The sequence below is a fragment of the Ctenopharyngodon idella genome, chromosome 8, assembly GCF_019924925.1.
Source record: "Ctenopharyngodon idella isolate HZGC_01 chromosome 8, HZGC01, whole genome shotgun sequence".
Lineage (NCBI taxonomy): Eukaryota > Metazoa > Chordata > Actinopteri > Cypriniformes > Xenocyprididae > Ctenopharyngodon > Ctenopharyngodon idella.
Window position 1 is genome coordinate 30,177,577 of NC_067227.1, and position 19,128 is coordinate 30,196,704.

Genomic DNA, 19,128 nt, shown 5'->3' on the forward strand with positions numbered 1-19,128 from the left:
GCCTGCTGTTACTTCAGTGTTATTGTCGTTTGTGTGGCTGATTGTGTCTTATGGTCTTGTCTTTTAAGAAATGTTATGTACAAGAAATATAGATGACCACCAAGAGATTAAAGATTATTTGTATCAGGAAAAAGAAGAGACGTGGCTTTGGAATTTTAACATCAGTATTACTGATTCAATACAGTAAGTGAAGAGTTTTTTTTTTTTTTTTATTATTATTATTATTATTATTGAAAATGTACCATATTTACCCTCAAATGTAGGTAAAGCTGTTTCCTCACGAGTGTATAGCATGTATTTTCAGTGGATTTCAGCATTTAGTCACGGGAAATTTTTATGGGAAATATATATTTTACTATATGCTACTCATTGATCTGGAACTATTTGTACAATACAAAATAATCATTTAAATGTTACTTTCTAAATACTGGCACTTGGCATACGAATGTAAATCAGCTGAAGCAATCTATAAAGCGCATTAAGCGCGCAATCAACTATGATTGGTCCATCCAGACTTGCGCTGAGAAAAGTAACAGGTGCCACCAGACAGCTTCTGTTTATACCTAAATAATCATACTGAGATTTTTAATATATAAATTCAATTAAAATATATGGAAAATTATTACTTTTGTTTCGTTTTCATCAGGAAAATCGTTTTTGGTCCGCTTTAAATTACATGGTTGATAAGAAAGTAAGATTACGCGGTAGTTCTAATAAGATTTTTGTCTTCGCTAGATTGCCGTACTGAAACGATCTCCATGGCGACTGCTATCAGCTGCAGCGGAGCGTCATCGGATTCTACCACAGAAGATCTCTTCTAAACAATCCTCCATCTCGCTATTTTTTCTGTTCAGTTATTGTTGTGTTTTGCGCAGTTACGTTGCTGAATATTTGCCAGTGTGTGAATGGAAAACAAGGATACATTTCTGCTTTGCTAGCCGGCTAGTTGTCCAGTAGTAGAATGGATCAGTACAGTATTCTGGGTCGGATTGGGGAAGGAGCTCACGGAATTGTTTTCAAAGCCAAACACATCGAGGTAAGACTGTATATACCTGCATTCATCCTGTGTAAAGGACAATAACTCTGTTTCTTACAACAGGCATGCTTCTGCACTGCTTTATCTGTTGATGTTTTCAGACAGGAGAGACAGTGGCTTTGAAAAAAGTTGCTTTGCGAAAACTTGAAGATGGTATCCCAAACCAGGCCCTAAGAGAAATCAAAGCCCTGCAAGAGATTGAGGACAACCAATATGTGAGTGAGACTGAGACATACTGATCACTGGAGACTTGTGTAGTGAAGATAATCTCAATTGAATTAACTCTATTTCTATGCAACTCACATTGGAAGAAAAACATGCTTTGGTAATAATAATTATGACATAAAAAGTCGAAATGATGACATACTAAGTCATGTTTAGAGTTGAAAGTCAAAATTGACAATGAAAAGTCAATATAATGACATACTAAGACAAAGACATTTTTTAGATAAAAGTCATAATTATGACAAAATGTTAAACATTGACATACTAAGTCAATAATGAGAAGTCAAAATTATGACTTTTTAAGTCATCACATGAAAAGTCATTTACTTTTTTTAGATAAAAGTCAAAATTGAGAAAAGTCATGATTATGACAAAATGTTGAAATTATGACATACTAAATCAATTATGAGATGAGTCAAAATTATGACATTTTAAGTTGTGACAAAAAGTCACAGTAATTATACCTGATTATAAAACATTTTGTCATAATTATGAGATGAGTCAAAATTATGACATTTTAAATCACGAAAAAAAGTCATATTTACGAGATTGTCAAAAAGTCATAATTTTTTTTTTTTTGTCATAATTGTGATTTTCATCTCAAAAAAGTTAAAACTTTTGTCAAATATTGACAAAATAATTTGCCATCCTACTTTTGTCATAATATTTTAGTCTTTTTATGTCTTTTACAAAATCATGAACTGTGGTGGAAATGGGGTTCCATTCTATGATGAATTGTATATCCACAATAATTATTTCTATTTATCATTTGATCTAGACATACTTTTATTTCTGATCATCTCTATAGGTGGTGAAGCTAAAGGACGTGTTCCCTCACGGCACAGGCTTTGTGCTGGTGTTTGAATACATGTTATCTGATCTGTCAGAAGTCATTCGGAATTCCCAGCGTCCTCTCACCGCATCCCAGGTCAAAGGTTACATGATGATGCTGCTGAAAGGAGTGGCTTTCTGCCACGAGAACTCTATCATGCACAGGGTGAGACTGTGTTCTTTCTGATCATTAGATTTGGCCCCATATAAATCTGTGCTTTACATGTTTCTTTTTTTTATCCATGTTTTAAATGTTTTTTTGTGTGTGTAGGATCTGAAGCCTGCAAACCTTCTTATCAGCTCAACGGGTCACCTGAAGATCGCTGACTTTGGTCTGGCGAGGCTCTTTTCCAATGAAGGAGATCGTCTGTATAGTCACCAAGTGGCCACCAGGTGATAGTTTAAGCCAGTTCACACTAAAATGAAAATGAACTCATCATTTACTCACCCTGGTGTTGTTCTAACGCCGTATGCCCTTCTTTCTTTTTCGGACTACAAAAGGAGAATTTTAAAAAATGTCCCACTTGCGCTCGTTCATATAATGGCAGTGAATAGTGGCAAGATGCAAAAGTATCACAGAATGGTCCCATGTGACATGTGCCATGGCCCGTATATCCCAAGTGTTCTGAGGGTATGTGACAGGGTTTGGTGAAAAACAAACTAAAATTTAATATATTATTTAATAAAAATCCTGACATTGGCCGCTGGTCTTCTGTGCACGGTTCATGACACTTTATTAGTGCCGCAGTTCACTCTGACACCCAGAAAAAGCACACAAGTTGTGAGAAATCAAGATGAATATAGACTCGACATGAAATACAACTCATGTACCTTCTTCTCTGAGGTGAATATATCCGTTGTGTTCAAAAAGTTATCACGTTCACATCTGTCATTCTGACTGTCATCTGACAACTAGAGTTCCTGTCTGGAGATATTTAACTCAGAAAGTACACAGAAATTTTATTCATCTTGATTTCTCACAACTTGTGTGCTTTTTCTGGGTGAGTCAGAATGAATTACGGCGCTAATGAAGTGTAATGAACCCATCACAGAAGACCAATGGCAAAAGTCAGGATTTTTGTCAAATAGCACATGAAATTTTGGTTTGTTTTTCACCAAACCCTATCGCATACCCCCAGAACACATGGAATATACGACACGTGACAGATGGGATCATGCTGTGATGCTTCTGCATCTTTTTTAAAAGCTTGATGCTGGTCGCTATTCACCGCCATTATGTCATTATGCCTTTTGTGGTCTGAAAAAGAAAGAAGGGCATACAGCATTAGAACAACACCAGGATGAGTAAATGAGTTAATAAGGGTTAGTTCACCCAAAAATTCTGTCATCATTTACTCACCCTCATGTTGTTCCAAACCCTTTCGTTCATCTTTGGAACACAAATGAAGATCTTTTTAATGAAATATAAGTGATTTCTGTCCCTTCATTGACAGCTACGCAACTACCACTTTGACGCTTCAAAAAGTTCATAAAGAGATCGTAAAACTAATTTATGAATTGAGCGGTTTAGTCCAAATTTTCTGAAAAGACTCAATCACGTTATGTGATGAACAGATTGAATTTAGGCTTTTATTCACATATTAATATTGATAAATGCACACATCAGTTGTGGTATACGGAAGCTCAAGCATGTTTGCATGACGTGCAAGAACCAATGAGGTTCATTCTTGCACGTCAGGCATTATGGTTAAGTTCTGTTCGCTGATCAATGTTTATATGTGGATAAAAGCCTAAATACAATCTGCTCATCATATAAAGTGATTGTGTCTCTTCAGAAAGTTTGGACTAAACCACTTAATTCATATGGATTAGTTTTACGATCTCTTTATGAACTTTTTGAAGCGACAAACTGGTAGGTGTGTGGACTGTCAATGGAGGGACTGAAAGCTCTCAGATTTAATTTAAATTCTCTTCATTTGTGTTTCAAAGATGAATGAAAGTCTTACTGGTTTTGGAACGACATGAGGGTGAGTAAATGATGACAGAATTTTCATTTTTGGGTGAACTGTCCCTTTAAAGCTTCTGTCAAGCCAGCATTGATCTACATTGGTTCTAGCTTTAAGCCAAAACCTAAATCATATGACTAAAAATACATGTTGTGCTGTGTTTCAGGTGGTACAGAGCACCAGAACTTTTGTATGGTGCCCGAAAATATGATGAAGGAGTTGATCTCTGGTAAGAAATTTTAGAATCATATTTCCACTTTATTCTTAAAGTCAACATGAAATCAGTATTGACAGTTCTTATTTTTTATTAAATATTTCAGTGTTTATTATAATTAATAAAAATGGATCTTGCCCTGCCCTGCATTTTTTCTTTTTCGAGAAGCCGTTTCACTCAGATATACGTCATAATTGGATCAGACTGAAGACTCGTTTCCACAGTTATCAACATCGCAAATCTAGTCTAAGTTTTTCATATTTCATTTTTAAAAAATGTAATACACATTTATGGTGCTATATATTGAATGAAATGAGAAAAAACGAATTAACGCTGCTGCAAGGGTGTTTCTAATACAACAGCTAAGAGAGTGACGGCAAATTTGACATCTTTCTCTCTTCTGACCAACATAATCATCCTCTGCGTATTTTTTCCTCTTTTGGAAAGTCGTGGAAAATCTATCACAGATTTTTTTCTTTTGCTATTGGGGTAAATGGAATTACAAAAATTATATTTTCTGTCATCTCCTGTTCACCACTATAGAAGTTTACCCAGTTATGACGATTTCAGCTTCTGAGAAAAGGGTCCATATTATATAAATTGTAAATAAATTGTAACAGTCATTCAATATATACATTTGATCATTTTATATTAGCATGTATTAGTTTTTATCAGTTATAATCAGGTTAATTACAGATAATTTACTAAAAATATATCCAGTGTGTTATGCCTATGTATATTCATGACTTTCTAAAACATCCAGGTAATGAAATGTTCTCTTTATTAAAAATCACTGGACTACATAAAAAATAAATTAATAAACAGTTTGTTTGAATCCAATGTTTTATGCAATTCTTCAGTCTGTAAATGTGAAATGTATAGTTTACATTTGTGTCTTCGTTTTCATTTTTTGGAAATTAATTTGAATGAATCAAATACCAAAATACCAGAATAATTAAATCAGACAAAATTCTAACTAAATGTCAGATTTCATAATGCATTCATAATGCAACATATTCATATGAAACATATTTTTAAATAAAAAATAAAATATTAATAAAAATAAATATTAATAAAATATTTAATTTATTTTTTATTTTTATTTTTATTTTATTTTTTTTAAATATTTAGATCCCTACTAATATTTTTTTGTGAACATTCTCTCTTGCCTCAAGTTTCACTAGATGGCAGTAGTGCTTCTTCTACCCTCATGTGGTGTCTCTGTGTCTTTCCTCTGGCTTGCTTCAGGGCAGTCGGCTGCATTTTCGGGGAGCTGTTGAATAACTCTCCACTTTTCCCTGGAGAGAATGACATTGAGCAGTTGTGCTGTGTGCTCCGAGTGCTGGGAACCCCCAACCAGAAAGTTTGGCCAGTGAGCTCTCACTTTACATTCACTACGCCTGTTTAGAATGACATGATGCACGACTATTCTCCTAAAGATTCTGCCTGTGTCATGTTGATGTATCAAATCTAGGAAATAACAGAACTACCAGACTACAATAAGATCACATTTAAAGAAAACCCACCTATTCCTTTGGAGGAAATTGTACCTGACACGTCACCACAAGCTGTGGACCTGCTGAAGAAGTTCCTTGTCTATCCCTCCAAACAGAGGATCAGTGCTAGACAGGTGCACATTTGAAGTTTTGTACAGATTGATTCAGTCAGTCATGTAACTCCAATGACACTTATAATGCCCCGTCTGTTTCCTCAGGCTTTGCTCCATCCGTATTTTTTCACGGACCCTCTCCCGGCTCATCATTCAGAGCTGCCCATCCCACAGCGTGGAGGAAAGCACTCTAGACAGCGCATGCAACCGCCTCATGAATTCACAGTGGATCGACCCTTACACGAGAGCTTGGTGGACCCAAGTCTGATCCAAAGGCATGCATGGAGTTGTTTATGACAGCGATATGAGCAGAAATGTAGGGGTTTGTACTTTGATTCAAACCAGGAAGTGGCCCATTAAGTCATACACAATTATTTCATTTTTAAGGATGATGAAAATAGAAATAAAACGTTCAAAGTATTTATTATAATATACAGAAATAGGCTATATAATGTTTTAGTTATTTGAATATGCTTCTAGTGAATTTCAAAATGGCATGTCTAGCTTTGCTTTTCTGTCACACGTTTCAATTTCATGTAATATTTCCATTTCAATTTGTATGGCACATTTTACAATACACATGCTAGAGTAGCTTATTTGACTTGATAGCATCTCATGCTGTATTACTTACTCCACTTCGGTGGAACTGTAAAATGAAAAAAAAAACGATTCTTCCTGCTTGCTCAACAACCATTAACCTTATCATTTAACACCAGCCAGTATAAATGCACTGATCTGGGTTTTATTCAGTTAGACACAACTTTATATGGTGATCAGATAAAAATGAATATACTAGAACAGGTCTGGTCATGCAGTTTGGTGCCAACACTCTTTAGAGCTCCAGGTTTTCATGCCAAATGGCAAATCGGAGGGTAACTAGTTTGAAATCATACGCTACCATTCAAAAATTTGGGGTCAGTAAGATTTTTTAAAAGAAATTAATACTTTAATACAGCAAGGATGCATTGAATTAATCAAAATTGAAAGTAAAGCAGCACTTTAAGCAGCACAACTGTTTTTCAACATTGATAATTAATTAGAAATGTTTCTTGAGCAGCACATCAGAACATTAGAATGATTTCTGAAGGATCATGTGACACTGAAGACTGGAATAATGATGCTGAAAATTCAGCTTTGATCACAGGAATAAATTACATTTTAAAGTAGATTCAAATAGAAAACAGTTATTTAAAATAGTAATAATATTTCACAATATTACTGTATTTTTGTTCAAGTAAATGCAGCTTTGGTGAGCATTAGATATCCCTTGTTAATACAGTTAATATTATTAATACAGAAACATTCTACCTTTCAAATGATCATTACATTGTTGAAAAGCTGTGGAGGAAACTAGCCTTATCAGTGAACATGCAAACACCTAGTTTCTATTAATAGTGCTATAAGCCATCTGATCATTGTTTTATAGATTTTTCTGAATTTCTTTAACCACTAACACAGTCATAGTGATGAATCACTTGAGCAAATACAACATCACACAACCTCTCTCTTAAAGGTGGATGCAATTAGTGTAACTGTAACGTCAAATTAAGGGCAAATAAACTCTAAACCAGAACAAAATGGAAGTGGTGCATATCTGTCATCTTTTTTATTCTGTTGTAGTCTGTTATACTTTACATTTTCTAGCTAGATGACAGACTCTTTCACACATAGCATGATTCACCACACTAATCTTCCTTCAAACTGAACGTGCAAAAGGAAAGAAAACGGTTCGCTTTGATTAACAAATGACTTCCACAGCCCTGCTCTGTCTGCATGTGGTCAGGCTGTGTGACTTTAGAATGATTGCAGCATTTGTCTCTATTTGCATTAGTGCAATCAGCTCAACTGTCCCCTTGTGTTACATATTAAGCTGTGCTTTGCATCTTTTATTGGCTACACTTTCCCTTTTGTTCCATCAGTGGTTTGGCTTTTATCAAGATTTTTTATTTTTTTTTAAGTTGGTTAAAATTCTTAGAGCTTATAGTAAGTTAAAGTTCACTCAAAAATGTAAATTCTGTCATTTACGCACCCTCATGTTATTCCAAAACTATATGACGTTCTCTCTTCTGTGAAACAGTGTTTTTTGTCCATACAATGAAAGTCAGTGGGCTCCAGTGTTGTTTGGATGCCAGCATTTTTCAGAATATCTTTTATGAAAGTCATACAGGTTTGGAACGTCATTAGGGTGAGTAAATGATGACGGAATTTTCATTTTTGAGTTATTTCTTTATACTTAGTACTTTCTACATACATGAATTTTGTATATTAGTTTCTTTATAGTTTGTACTTTCTCTAAATATGTATTTTATATATCAGTTTTATTATAGTTCTATTAATATTTTGAATATTAGTTTATATTTTTAGTTTTTATGTTAATTTTAGGTACATTTTTAGTTATTTTGTTATGTTTTTTTGTTTTTTATTGTTTTTATTTTATATTGCTATTTAGGTTTAATTCATTTTTATTGTAGTTTTTGTTTTTATTTATTTCCAGTTTTTCAACTTAAACTTAGTTCAGTTTATTGCCAAGGCAAGATTTCAAATTTTTTTTTCTAATTAAGTTTTTCAACTAATAATTATATTTTATTTTATTTTATTTCAGCTTTATTTCAGTTAACAGGAACATTTTTAATAGTTTATATACATACATATATACATATTGTATGGACAAAAACAAAAAAAACAACACAGTTCCACAGAAGAGAGAAAGTCATGTAGTTTTGCATGGGATAGATTTGCGTATTTGCATATTTGTAATTGTAATTTGCAATGCAGACTTTTATTAGATTTACAAATTATGGGGGAATTTTTTGTGCATTTGTACTTACGAGGCACCACATTTGCTGAAGTGGACCTGTCTTTGGCTCCGCCCACTGTATCCACATGTGTAACCTCACAATGCCAGAGCTCAGAAACTTTCACACATAAAGTTCTGACCCATCAGCAGTGCTCCACCGTGTGCTCACCTTCGTCACAGACACCTGTCCTGCAGACTAAACAGATAAGCTCAGGTATGTTACATTACAATCTACATTACCATATCTACTGCTGGATTAGCAAATCAAACAATGCAAGTGATGCTTATCTTGTTTTTAGATTAATTTGATCCTAAATGTGATTTCTGTTAAATGGAAAGGCGAGACTGTCATTGCTGTTCTGTTTGGTCTTCATTGTGCACTTCAAAGCAGTATCACATATTTATTAAACATAGAAGGGTTTGTTTGGATTTTGTGAGAATCTAATTGATCTTCTGAAATGTATTTTTATATTGTCTTTAAACTGATGATATTCGATTGCAATTATTAAAACTATTAAATAATACACATAATGCTATTCAAATTTCTTCTTGTTCTTACTGACACAATTAAGGCATGATTTGAAAGTTTCCCCTCATTGCACCACACTTTAACATGCCAATTCAAGAATGAAAACACATAAATATACTGAAAATATTATATTTATATACACAAAATTGTCCATGTGCTTTCAATTTCCATAATTAAATCCATTTCCTTTTCATGCAGTACAAAAGTGGTTCCTGGTAGACATGGAGAGCTCCGTTGAGCAGACTCGCTGGGTATCATCCTCCATGGTGGCATCAGAGGTGATGCCCACCTACCCATCTGACTCCAGCTATCTGGTCCACACTGAGGATGGTTCGATGTTCCCCTGCACCGACGCAGATCACAGCAGCCTGCCCTCTGTGTTCACCAGCCCCATCCATGGCCGCCCGTCTGGAGCTTTTCAACACAGCCCAGGTCAGTGACACAGCACACCGTCAGAAGAGTATTGTGGCAGTGTCATGGTAAGTGATATACAGTACACTACTTACCGTTCAAAAGTTTGGGGTTGGTGTTTGAAAGAAGTCTCTTTTTACAGTAAAAACAGTAATATTATCATTACAATTTAAAATATCTGTTTTCTATTTGAATATATTTTAAAATGTAATTTATTTATGTTATGCAAAGCTGAATTTTCAGCATCATTACTCCAGTCTTCATTGTCACATGATCCTTCAGATATCATTCTAATATGCTGATTTGCTGCATTTATTATTATTATTATTATCAATATTGAAAACAGTTGTTCTGCTTAATATTTTTGTAGAAACAGTGATACATTTTTCAATATTTTTTGATGAATAAAGTTCAAAAGAAGAGCATTTATTTAAAATAGAAAGCTTTTGTGACATTATAAATGTATTTACTGTCACTTTTGATCAATTTAATGCATCCTTGCTAAAAAAAAAAAACCTTATTGACCCCAAACTTTGGAACAGTAGTGTATACTGTACTGTGGCACTGAATAATTACCATATTCATATACCATGATATTTCCATGATAACTTAAAGAACCAAAAGCTTATAAATAGTATAAAAACTTACTCTTGAGTACAGAGAAATTATATGTAAGTGAAAGTATGGGACTTTGTCAGTAAGTCAAATTATCAATAGCCATAAAGTGAGTGAAATTAAAACTTTTGTCCATTTAATTGTGCTTTAGTATTTAAAAGGTAAAGATTTTTCTCATTACAGTAACTTTGATGCACCAGATGTTAAACCAAAACTAATATTTTGAAACTCATTTCATAAAAACTTCAGCAATGGTTATATTTCAAATGAACTGTGTTGCATTTCTTCAGAAGGACAAATGACCCTAGCTGTAACCAGTTACACTAAAATGAATTCCATTAGCTGTTTTAGAGTAAAAAAGTGATTCAGTTGTCTCATTGATTCAATAAGAGGAAAGAGTCAGGATTGAAGGTCTAAATTAAACTGTAAGAAGTAAAAAGTATGTTGTTGTTTTTTTATACCTTTGAAATGTACGTTTTTTTTAGATTAGGCTCCAATTTTCACTATTAACTATGAATTTTCCCTTAATAAACATCTGCTTATTAACAGTAAGGTAGTTGTTAAGTTTATGTATTGGGATTGAGGATGTAGAATATGGTCATGCATTAATATGTGCTTTATAAGTACTAATAAACAGCCAATATCCTAGTAATATGCTTGCTAATAAGCAACTAGTTAATAGTGAGAATTGGTCCCTAAAGTGTTACCTACTTTCTCATACCAGTTTACATTTACATTCATGCAGTTTAATATGTAGAGAAGTAATTTAAAGGTTCTCCTTAAAAGTATCAATTCTTTGTCTCTGTGGCGCTATCAAAACACCCTTTTTATCTCTAGAAACGTGCCATTTTTTCTGATTTCAGTTCCTTTCTTTGAGTGTTCTTCCCTCTCTTCCTCAGTATATCCCGTTTACTCCTCTCCATTCCTCGGCAACCTGTCCTGGCTTGAAGGTTCAAATGGATCCTCTCTAACCAACCTCTTCCCATCATCCCCATCATCCTGGCATGGCAGTGCATTTTCCAAGACGTCCTCCCCGTCCTTCCATGGCTCCACGTCCCTCACCTCTGCCAGACCGCTCCGTTCTGCCCTTCCCTCCCCTATCCTGGACCAAAAGGAGAGTGTGAAAGGAGAGCGGTTGAGTCCTCCTGGAGGAGGGGAGGCGTTTGGCGGGATGTTTCCTCTGAACCCGTCAGTGAGTGGTGTGTATGCTCATACACAATCCTCAAAAGCGCACTCGCAGTCACTGACCCACTACAGTCCCTACGGGAGCTTCACGCAAGATTACAACAGTTCAGCTCTCTACGCGCCCTCGTCCTTCTCACCGAATTTATGCAGCAAGATGAGATTCTCCCCTTTAGGTGAGGAAGTATCATAACAGTCAGGTAATGTACCAGTGTTGTGGTAAAAAAAAAAAAAAAATTAAGTAGGGTCAAACCTGGTCTTTTTTTTTTTTTTTCAATTCCATTTTTATTAAAGTCCCCCTATTATGCTTTTTTTTTGTATATTACCTTTCATGTAGTGTGTAATATAGCTGTTTGTGAATGTAAAAGGTCTGCAAAGTTTCAAAGATCAAAATGCATGATAAATGGAGTTATTGTCTCCCAAAAGAAAGAACTCATTCTGAACTGCCAAAACGAGTCGTTAGTAATTCCAGCCTTATTTCCTGCTCAAACCTATGTGGGTTTGTAACAAATTTGCATAATGCTTATGGTCTTCATTGGCTGCCTGCAAATGACGGCTACTTTTCCCCTCAAACACTATAGTTGTAGCTGAGACTAAAAGAGTTTGGTTCGTGTTGTCAACCAGGGTTGCCAGGTTTTCACAACAAAACCCACCCAATTGCTACTCAAAACTAGCCCAGTCGCGTTCCGGGGGTAAAATCCACGTTTTTGTCGAGGTTCCCTGGGTAAAATTCGCATTTCATGGGCTAAATATCATGTTATTTGGGGTCGCTTCAACCCGCGGCAACAGTGTTAGAGTAGCCCAATTCCACGGGAAAACCGCAGACTTGGCAACACTGTTGTCGACATGTCGAGAAGATGCTGTTTTCTGCGCTGCCAAAGCAAATCAACTTTGCATGGTCTTCTAAAGGATGAGGACTCGGGTAAAACCGACCCATCGTTACTGTTTCGTATCACTGTAACAAGTGCCGAGGAAGATCCGGAGCTGAAATTCAGATATGATAATGAGCATTTAGTTTATGACACGTGCTGTAAGTGGCAGACCAATCACAACAGACTGGGCCATCTGACCAATCAGAGCAGAGTAGGCTCTCAGAAACGAGAGGTTTAGAGAGACTGAATCCTTGATCAAACCTCTTTCAGACACTGTGAGAAAAGAGCTGATGCTGCACTGTATATTATGAGAAAATTAAAGTGTTTTTTGACTTTAGATGCATGTAAACTTATTGTAGGAGACTCCAAAACAAAATTAGGAACCTTTAAAATAGCATCTAAATGAACAACACAAAATGCAGAACAATTACAACTTTCCCAACCCTACATATGTAATAATTTAAAAAATTAAATTACTTTAATTTCACTTTTAAAGAGGTGGTTCATTATGATTTCACTTTTTTAACTTTAGTTAGTGTGTAATGTTGCTGTTTGAGCATAAACAACATCTGCAAAGTTACAACGCTCAAAGTTCAATGCAAAAGAAGATATTTTCTTTTAAAGAATTCTCTGTTTAAGGACTACAACAAATGGCTGGTAGGGACCACAACAAGCTTCTTCCCGGGTTGGTGACATCACTAACCCTAAAATTTACATAAACCCCGCCCCCGAGAACACGCAACAAAGGGATGAGGCCATGTTACTGCAATACAGTACGTAACACAAATACAATAGCATGTCATAAAAGCAAGATGACAACATAAGTTATAGCCGTAATTAAACTAAACTATACCTTTTCTATCTTCATGCAGCATACATTCTCTGGCTCTGTAGGCATCTTACAACAGTTCCCACACGAGTGATTTATAGATTATCATGACAGAATATGCTCATCAATGACTTTAAAATATCCACATCAGCTGCATAAATTCATCAACTAACCATCCAGAAACGTCCTGTTGCATTCTACATGTTGTCACTTCTTCCTGAGTGCCTCCATCATTGTCCGACTTCAGTTTAAACATAAAAGGCTGAACAGTTTTGGACATTTTCAGTGAGTGTTCGTCAGGTAATCGGCGCTGCTAACACGAGCTCTTGAAACTCCGCCCTCTTCTTGAGAGCAGCAGCTCATTTGCATTTAAGGGACACACACAAAAACAGAGCGTTTTTGCTCACCCAAAAGTGACAAATTTAACATGCTATAATAAATGATCTGTGGGGTATTTTGAGCTAAAACTTCACAGACACACTCTGGGGACATCAGAGACTTATTTTACATCTTGTAAAAATGGCATTATACCACCCCCTTTAAAAAGTAAATAATAATAAAAATTCTGGTATTTTAGTAAAAATGTGTTTGCACTGACAGTGAATTTATCTTTTTTTAATATTATATATATAAATATTCAAGATTTACTGTTTACTTGTGACCCATAAAGACATTTAACTCCAGAAGAACTGAAAATGAAAGGTTCTTCAGTGGTTCTTTGCAGTACCTTTGGTTCAGGTGCTATAAGGTTCTTTGATGTTACACTATAGGTTTTTTAGATCAGCATATTGGTTTCTGAAATCTATTCATAGTTTCACATGATGTCACACCCTTATAGGAACGCCCACCTGGAGGGTTTATTTTTACTAAGTTTGTACTAAGTACTAATGTTCCAAGACAGTGATATAAAAACACCAAATTCAGTATACATAATTTTTCCCATAGAAAACCATAATAAAGAAAATGCTTAATGTTGCTTAATGCATTGAGACAGTGAAACTGAAGGACTAAAATCAATATACACCTTACTAATGAAACACATTATGTACAGGCAAGCAGATAAATCCAGAACATGAACACGTTTCACGTTATGCATTTCCCATAGAAATCCATCATAAAGAAAATTGAGCTCTTTGCGTTTTATATTTGTATGCATCATCAATAAGTTGTATATTGAATTTGATCTTTTAATATTACTGTCTTTGTACATTAGGGCATGTCCCATTTTACGTGATTGAAAAACTCCGGCAGGTGCTGTTTACCTTGCAGTTTGTTAACATATATTTGGTATGACATTGTTCTGTAAGCATTCTAACTGGAACCTTTCGAGTGTAAGTTTCATTGTGTATTTTTGTTAAAGTTGGATGATGATGTGCAAATTAAACATTGTCTCCAATCTTTTGTGGTGACAGAGACTCGTGAGTGTGTGAACTGTGGGGCCACTGCCACCCCTCTGTGGCGACGTGATGGAACAGGCCACTACCTCTGCAATGCCTGCGGACTGTACCACAAGATGAATGGACAGAACAGGCCTCTCATCCGACCCAAAAAGAGACTGGTACACCTCACAGATACTTCACTTAGATTTTTAAAAGAAGTCTCTTCTGTTCCCCAAGGCTACATTTATTTGATCAACAATACAGTGAAAACTTTAATATTGTGAAATATCGTTACAATTTAAAAGAACTGTTTTCTATTTTAAAATGTAATTTATTCCTGTGATCAAAGCTGAAGACTCCAGTCTTTGGTGTCACATGACCTTCAGAAATCATTCTAATGTGCTGATTTGCTCTTAATATTATCAATGTTGAAAACAGTTGTGCGGCTTAACATTTTTGTGGAAACTGTGATACATTGGTTTGCAGGATTCTCTGATGAATAGAAAGTACAGCATTTATTTGAAATAGAAATCTTTTGTGACATTACTTTTCTGTCACTTTTCTGTAGGGTTGTCAAAAATACTGACTTTGTTACTAAAATTTTAAAAATGTGACGATGCCAGCATTTTCCCCAAGCATTTTTCAGCTGTTGAGCAGATTCTTAAACACCTCTGATTGGCCACTGTGTTCAAGTGCTCAACAGATATGTCTATGATTGGCTACAATGATCAACGCTTCAAAAACATGTTGTAAATAGACATTTTTAACGCTCTTCACTGAGCGCTTACACAGATAGGCCTATCTGTTGAGCTTGTGAACACAATAGCCAATCAGAGGTGTTTAAGAATCCACTCAAGAGCTCCCAAAATGCCAGGGGGAAATGCTGGTATCGTCACATTTTTAATATTTAAAGGAACACTCCACTTTTTTTGAAAATAGGCTCATTTTCCAACTCCCCTAGAGTTTTAGCATTTTCGAATCCATTCAGCCGATCTCCGCGTCTGGCGGTACCACTTTTAGCATAGCTTAGCATAGTTCATTGAATCTGATTAGACCGTTAGCATCTCATTAAAAAATGACCAAAGAGTTTCAATATTTTTCCTGTTTAAAACTTGACTCTTCTGTAGTTACATCGTGTACTAAGACCGACGGAAAATGAAAAGTTGTGATTTTCTAGGCCGATATGGCTAGGAACTATACTCTCATTCCAGCGTAATAATCAAGGAACTTTGCTGCCGTACCACGGTCTAATCAGATTCAATGAACTATGCTAAAAGTGGTACCGCCAGACCCGGAGATCGGCTGAATGGATTCGAAAACGGTAAAATTCAACTGTTTAACTCTAGGGGAGTTGGAAAATGAGCCTATTTTCAAAAAAAGTGGAGTGTTCCTTTAAGTACCGACTTGGTACCGAAGTTGGTACTTTTGACAACCCTTCTTTTCTGTCACAGTTTATAAGACATAGAGTGACTCTGGCCTTTGTCTCTCTTTCTGTAGGTCATCAGTAAGCGAAAAGGAACTCAGTGTGCGAACTGCCAGACCAGCAACACCACGCTGTGGAGACGCAACGCCAGCGGAGAGCCCGTGTGTAATGCTTGCGGACTCTATTTCAAGCTTCACAATGTGAGCAACTTCACTTTTAATACAGTTTCACTTGACTTTATTGTATTAAAATGCCAAAATCGTATTCGGTAAATTCAGTAAAATTTGTTGAACAGTTGTCACTCACAACCTAGCACTAAATCTTTGGCAGCATTTGTGCTGTTACCTGATTTGCATAACTTATTTTTGTGGATCTAGTGCTAAAACAGTGCAAAAAACCCACAATAAATTCTTAGTAAATTACTTACTGTAATTCTGTGCCACTTTCGACATGTGTCAACATGTCACCTAACAGCATAAAGATAAGGTAGTTTATTTCCAACAATTTCAAGCAGTTTGTTATTATGTTTGCAATTCCGTTTGGTACATCTGATGGCACAGGAATGACACACAGCAGCTTTAAATGTGCTTTTGACTGTACTAAAGCATAAAAATACCATAATATGTTTGCAGATATTTAGGAAACATGCTTGTTTCTCTGAAAAACAGTGCTACAGCCAGTTATTTTACTTTTTATTTACTTTAAATGTGCATTCCGTGTTGGAATGTTTGTTTTTGTTTTGGTCTGTGAGGTCCCGCTCACTGCCAATTCACCCAATAGTATTTCGAGACCCCGGGTTGCCAGTTGGCAGAGAAAACAGTGTATTGCAGCCATGGAAGCCAGCAAAATTTCCTGAGAATTTACTCACCCCCATGTCATCCAAGATGTTTGTCTTTCTTTCTTCAGCCGAAAAGAAATTAAGGTTTTTGATGAAAACATTCCAGGATTATTCTCCTTATAGTGGACTTCAATGGACTCCAAATGGTTGATGGTCAAAATTACAGTTTCAGTGCAGTTTCAAAGGGCTCTACACGATCCCAGACGAGGAATAAGGGTCTTATCTAGAGAAACAAGCGGTCATTTTCTAAAAAAAATATAAAAAATTATATACGTTTCAACCATAAACGCTCGTCTAGAACTAGCTCTCTTCTTCTTCTTCTGTATTAGAATTCCGTGTATTACTGCCCTCCTGTCAAAGTTTGAACTAAATTGTCATATACAATATGCTAGTGCAAGTATATAACAATTAGTTCAAACTTTGACCTGTGGAGGGCAGTAATACACTTAGCAGCGTCTACACTGCCGGAATTCTAATAGGGAAGAAGAAGAAGAGGAGCTAGTTCAAGACGAGCGATTATGGTTAAAATATGTTATTTTTTTTAGAAAATGACCGATCGTTTCGCTAGATAAGACCCTTATTCCTCGTCTGGGATCGCGAAGAGCCCTTTGAAGCTGCACTGAAACTGTGATTTTGACCATAAACTGTTTGGAGTCTGTTGAAGTCCACTATATCGAGAAAAATCCTGGAATGTTTTCATCAAAAACCTTAATTTCTTTTCGACTGAAGAAAGAAAGAAAGAAAGAAAGACATAAACATCTTGGATGACATGGGGGTGAGTAAATTATCAGGAAATTTTAATTTGAAAGTGAACTAATCCCTTAAACTGCAGATAAAAAGCGTCTCCTTGCCTTCCATTGTCAGTTGCTCTCATTCCTGTTACGTGTCCTCAATCTGACAACCCACATGAGCGTCGAGTCTGAGGAGGACGGGGCGGGGGAAACAACTCTCTCCAATATTTTGAATTCGGACTGCAGTACACATTTCAGCCACTAGCTTTCAATATTACATACTGCACCTTTAACTGCAATTTCAGTTTGCAGTTCTTTAAATTGTGCTTAATATTTTCAATCCTACTCATCAGGTGAACAGACCACTGACTATGAAGAAGGAAGGCATTCAGACGCGCAACCGTAAAGTGTCCAGCAAGAACAGGAAGGGGAAGAAATTTAGCACTGCAGAGGAGAATCTGTATTGTGATTTTTCGAAGAATCCTGCCTCTGATCAGTATTTCGACATGTATTCTCAGAGTCCAGGAGCTCTGGGGGTCTATAGTCATTCTTCCCATTCACTGCCGCCCACAGCTACCTTCCACAGCCATGCCACCCTGCCCTACCCATACCACCCGTCGGCTGCCATCTTACCCAGCATGATGTGAGAGGAACTGGACAAAAGACTATGAGTTTTTGGAAAGCTGGAAGAAGTTGTACAAAACAATCACACTTGCCCTGCCATCTGTTTAGATGCCATTTGGACATTAAAGTCACAAATTGAAAATATCTGAATGTCATTACATTATATATCAAACCAGGTGGCGTTTATTTTAAACAAAGACAGCACAAACACACTTTTCAAGTTTGGTAGGTTTGAAAAGCATTTGTTTACAGAAGCCACTTAGTTTTATATTTTGCAGCTAACGCAATGACATTCGGACATACACTACTGTTCACAAGTTTGGGGTCAAAGAAATGAATACTTTTATTCAGCAAGGACGCATTAAACTGTTTTCATTATTGAGAATAATCATAAATGTTTCTTGAGCAGCAAATCAGCATATTAGAGTGATTTCTGAAGGATCATGTGACACTGAAGACTGGAGTAATGATGCTGAAAATTTATTTTTTTATTTTTTTAACTAATAATTTTTACTGTATTTTTGATCAAATAAATGCAGCCTTGGTGAGCATGAGACTTCTTTGTAAAACATTAAAAAATCTTACCCCAAACTATTGTACAGTAGTTTATATATAGACTACATTTATTTTTTCAGTGTTTGTAACCACTTTTCTTTAATCACTTTTTTTTAGCATTTGTAATTGTTGAATGTTTTTAAAGTGTTTTACAGAACATTAATGTTGTTTACAAATAAAAGTTTACCTAAATCACCTTTTCTTTTTGCATTCGCTGTAATTCTTGACGACAGACAGCCGATCTCAATTGACTCGCTTGATCGCATTCAAAACAGAGTCTCCTTATCAAAACACACCTCGTATCACGAAGCTCCTTAACATCTCTGCGTCGTGACAGACGTTTGAATCTGACATTGTGGTTTTTCTGTGGCACCATTGTGAGCTCTGCAGCTTGGATGAATTAGTTTGTAGTGGGAGTTAGACGGTTACAATGAGCCATGACAGCACATATGCAAATCCAG

At 35.9% G+C, this 19,128-nt stretch overlaps 2 protein-coding genes across 2 annotated transcripts; both read left to right on the forward strand.

Annotated features, from left to right (window-relative positions):
- Positions 1-67: 67 nt before the first annotated feature.
- Positions 68-7,465, forward strand: cdk20 (cyclin-dependent kinase 20). Its single transcript, XM_051902165.1, has 9 exons — positions 68-183; positions 736-1,036; positions 1,138-1,251; positions 2,070-2,258; positions 2,364-2,485; positions 4,226-4,288; positions 5,522-5,645; positions 5,748-5,903; positions 5,988-7,465. Exons 2-9 carry the CDS (start codon positions 962-964, stop codon positions 6,177-6,179), a joined length of 1,035 nt encoding a protein of 344 aa, XP_051758125.1. The 5' UTR covers positions 68-183; positions 736-961; the 3' UTR covers positions 6,180-7,465.
- Positions 7,466-7,658: 193 nt separating this feature from the next.
- gata1b (GATA binding protein 1b) lies at positions 7,659-18,868 on the forward strand. The gene is made up of 6 exons (XM_051902159.1): positions 7,659-8,893; positions 9,407-9,640; positions 11,134-11,592; positions 14,530-14,675; positions 15,994-16,119; positions 17,842-18,868. The coding sequence occupies exons 1-6, from the start codon at positions 8,680-8,682 to the stop codon at positions 18,133-18,135; spliced, it is 1,473 nt and encodes a 490-aa protein (XP_051758119.1). The 5' UTR covers positions 7,659-8,679; the 3' UTR covers positions 18,136-18,868.
- The last annotated feature ends 260 nt before the right edge of the window (positions 18,869-19,128 follow it).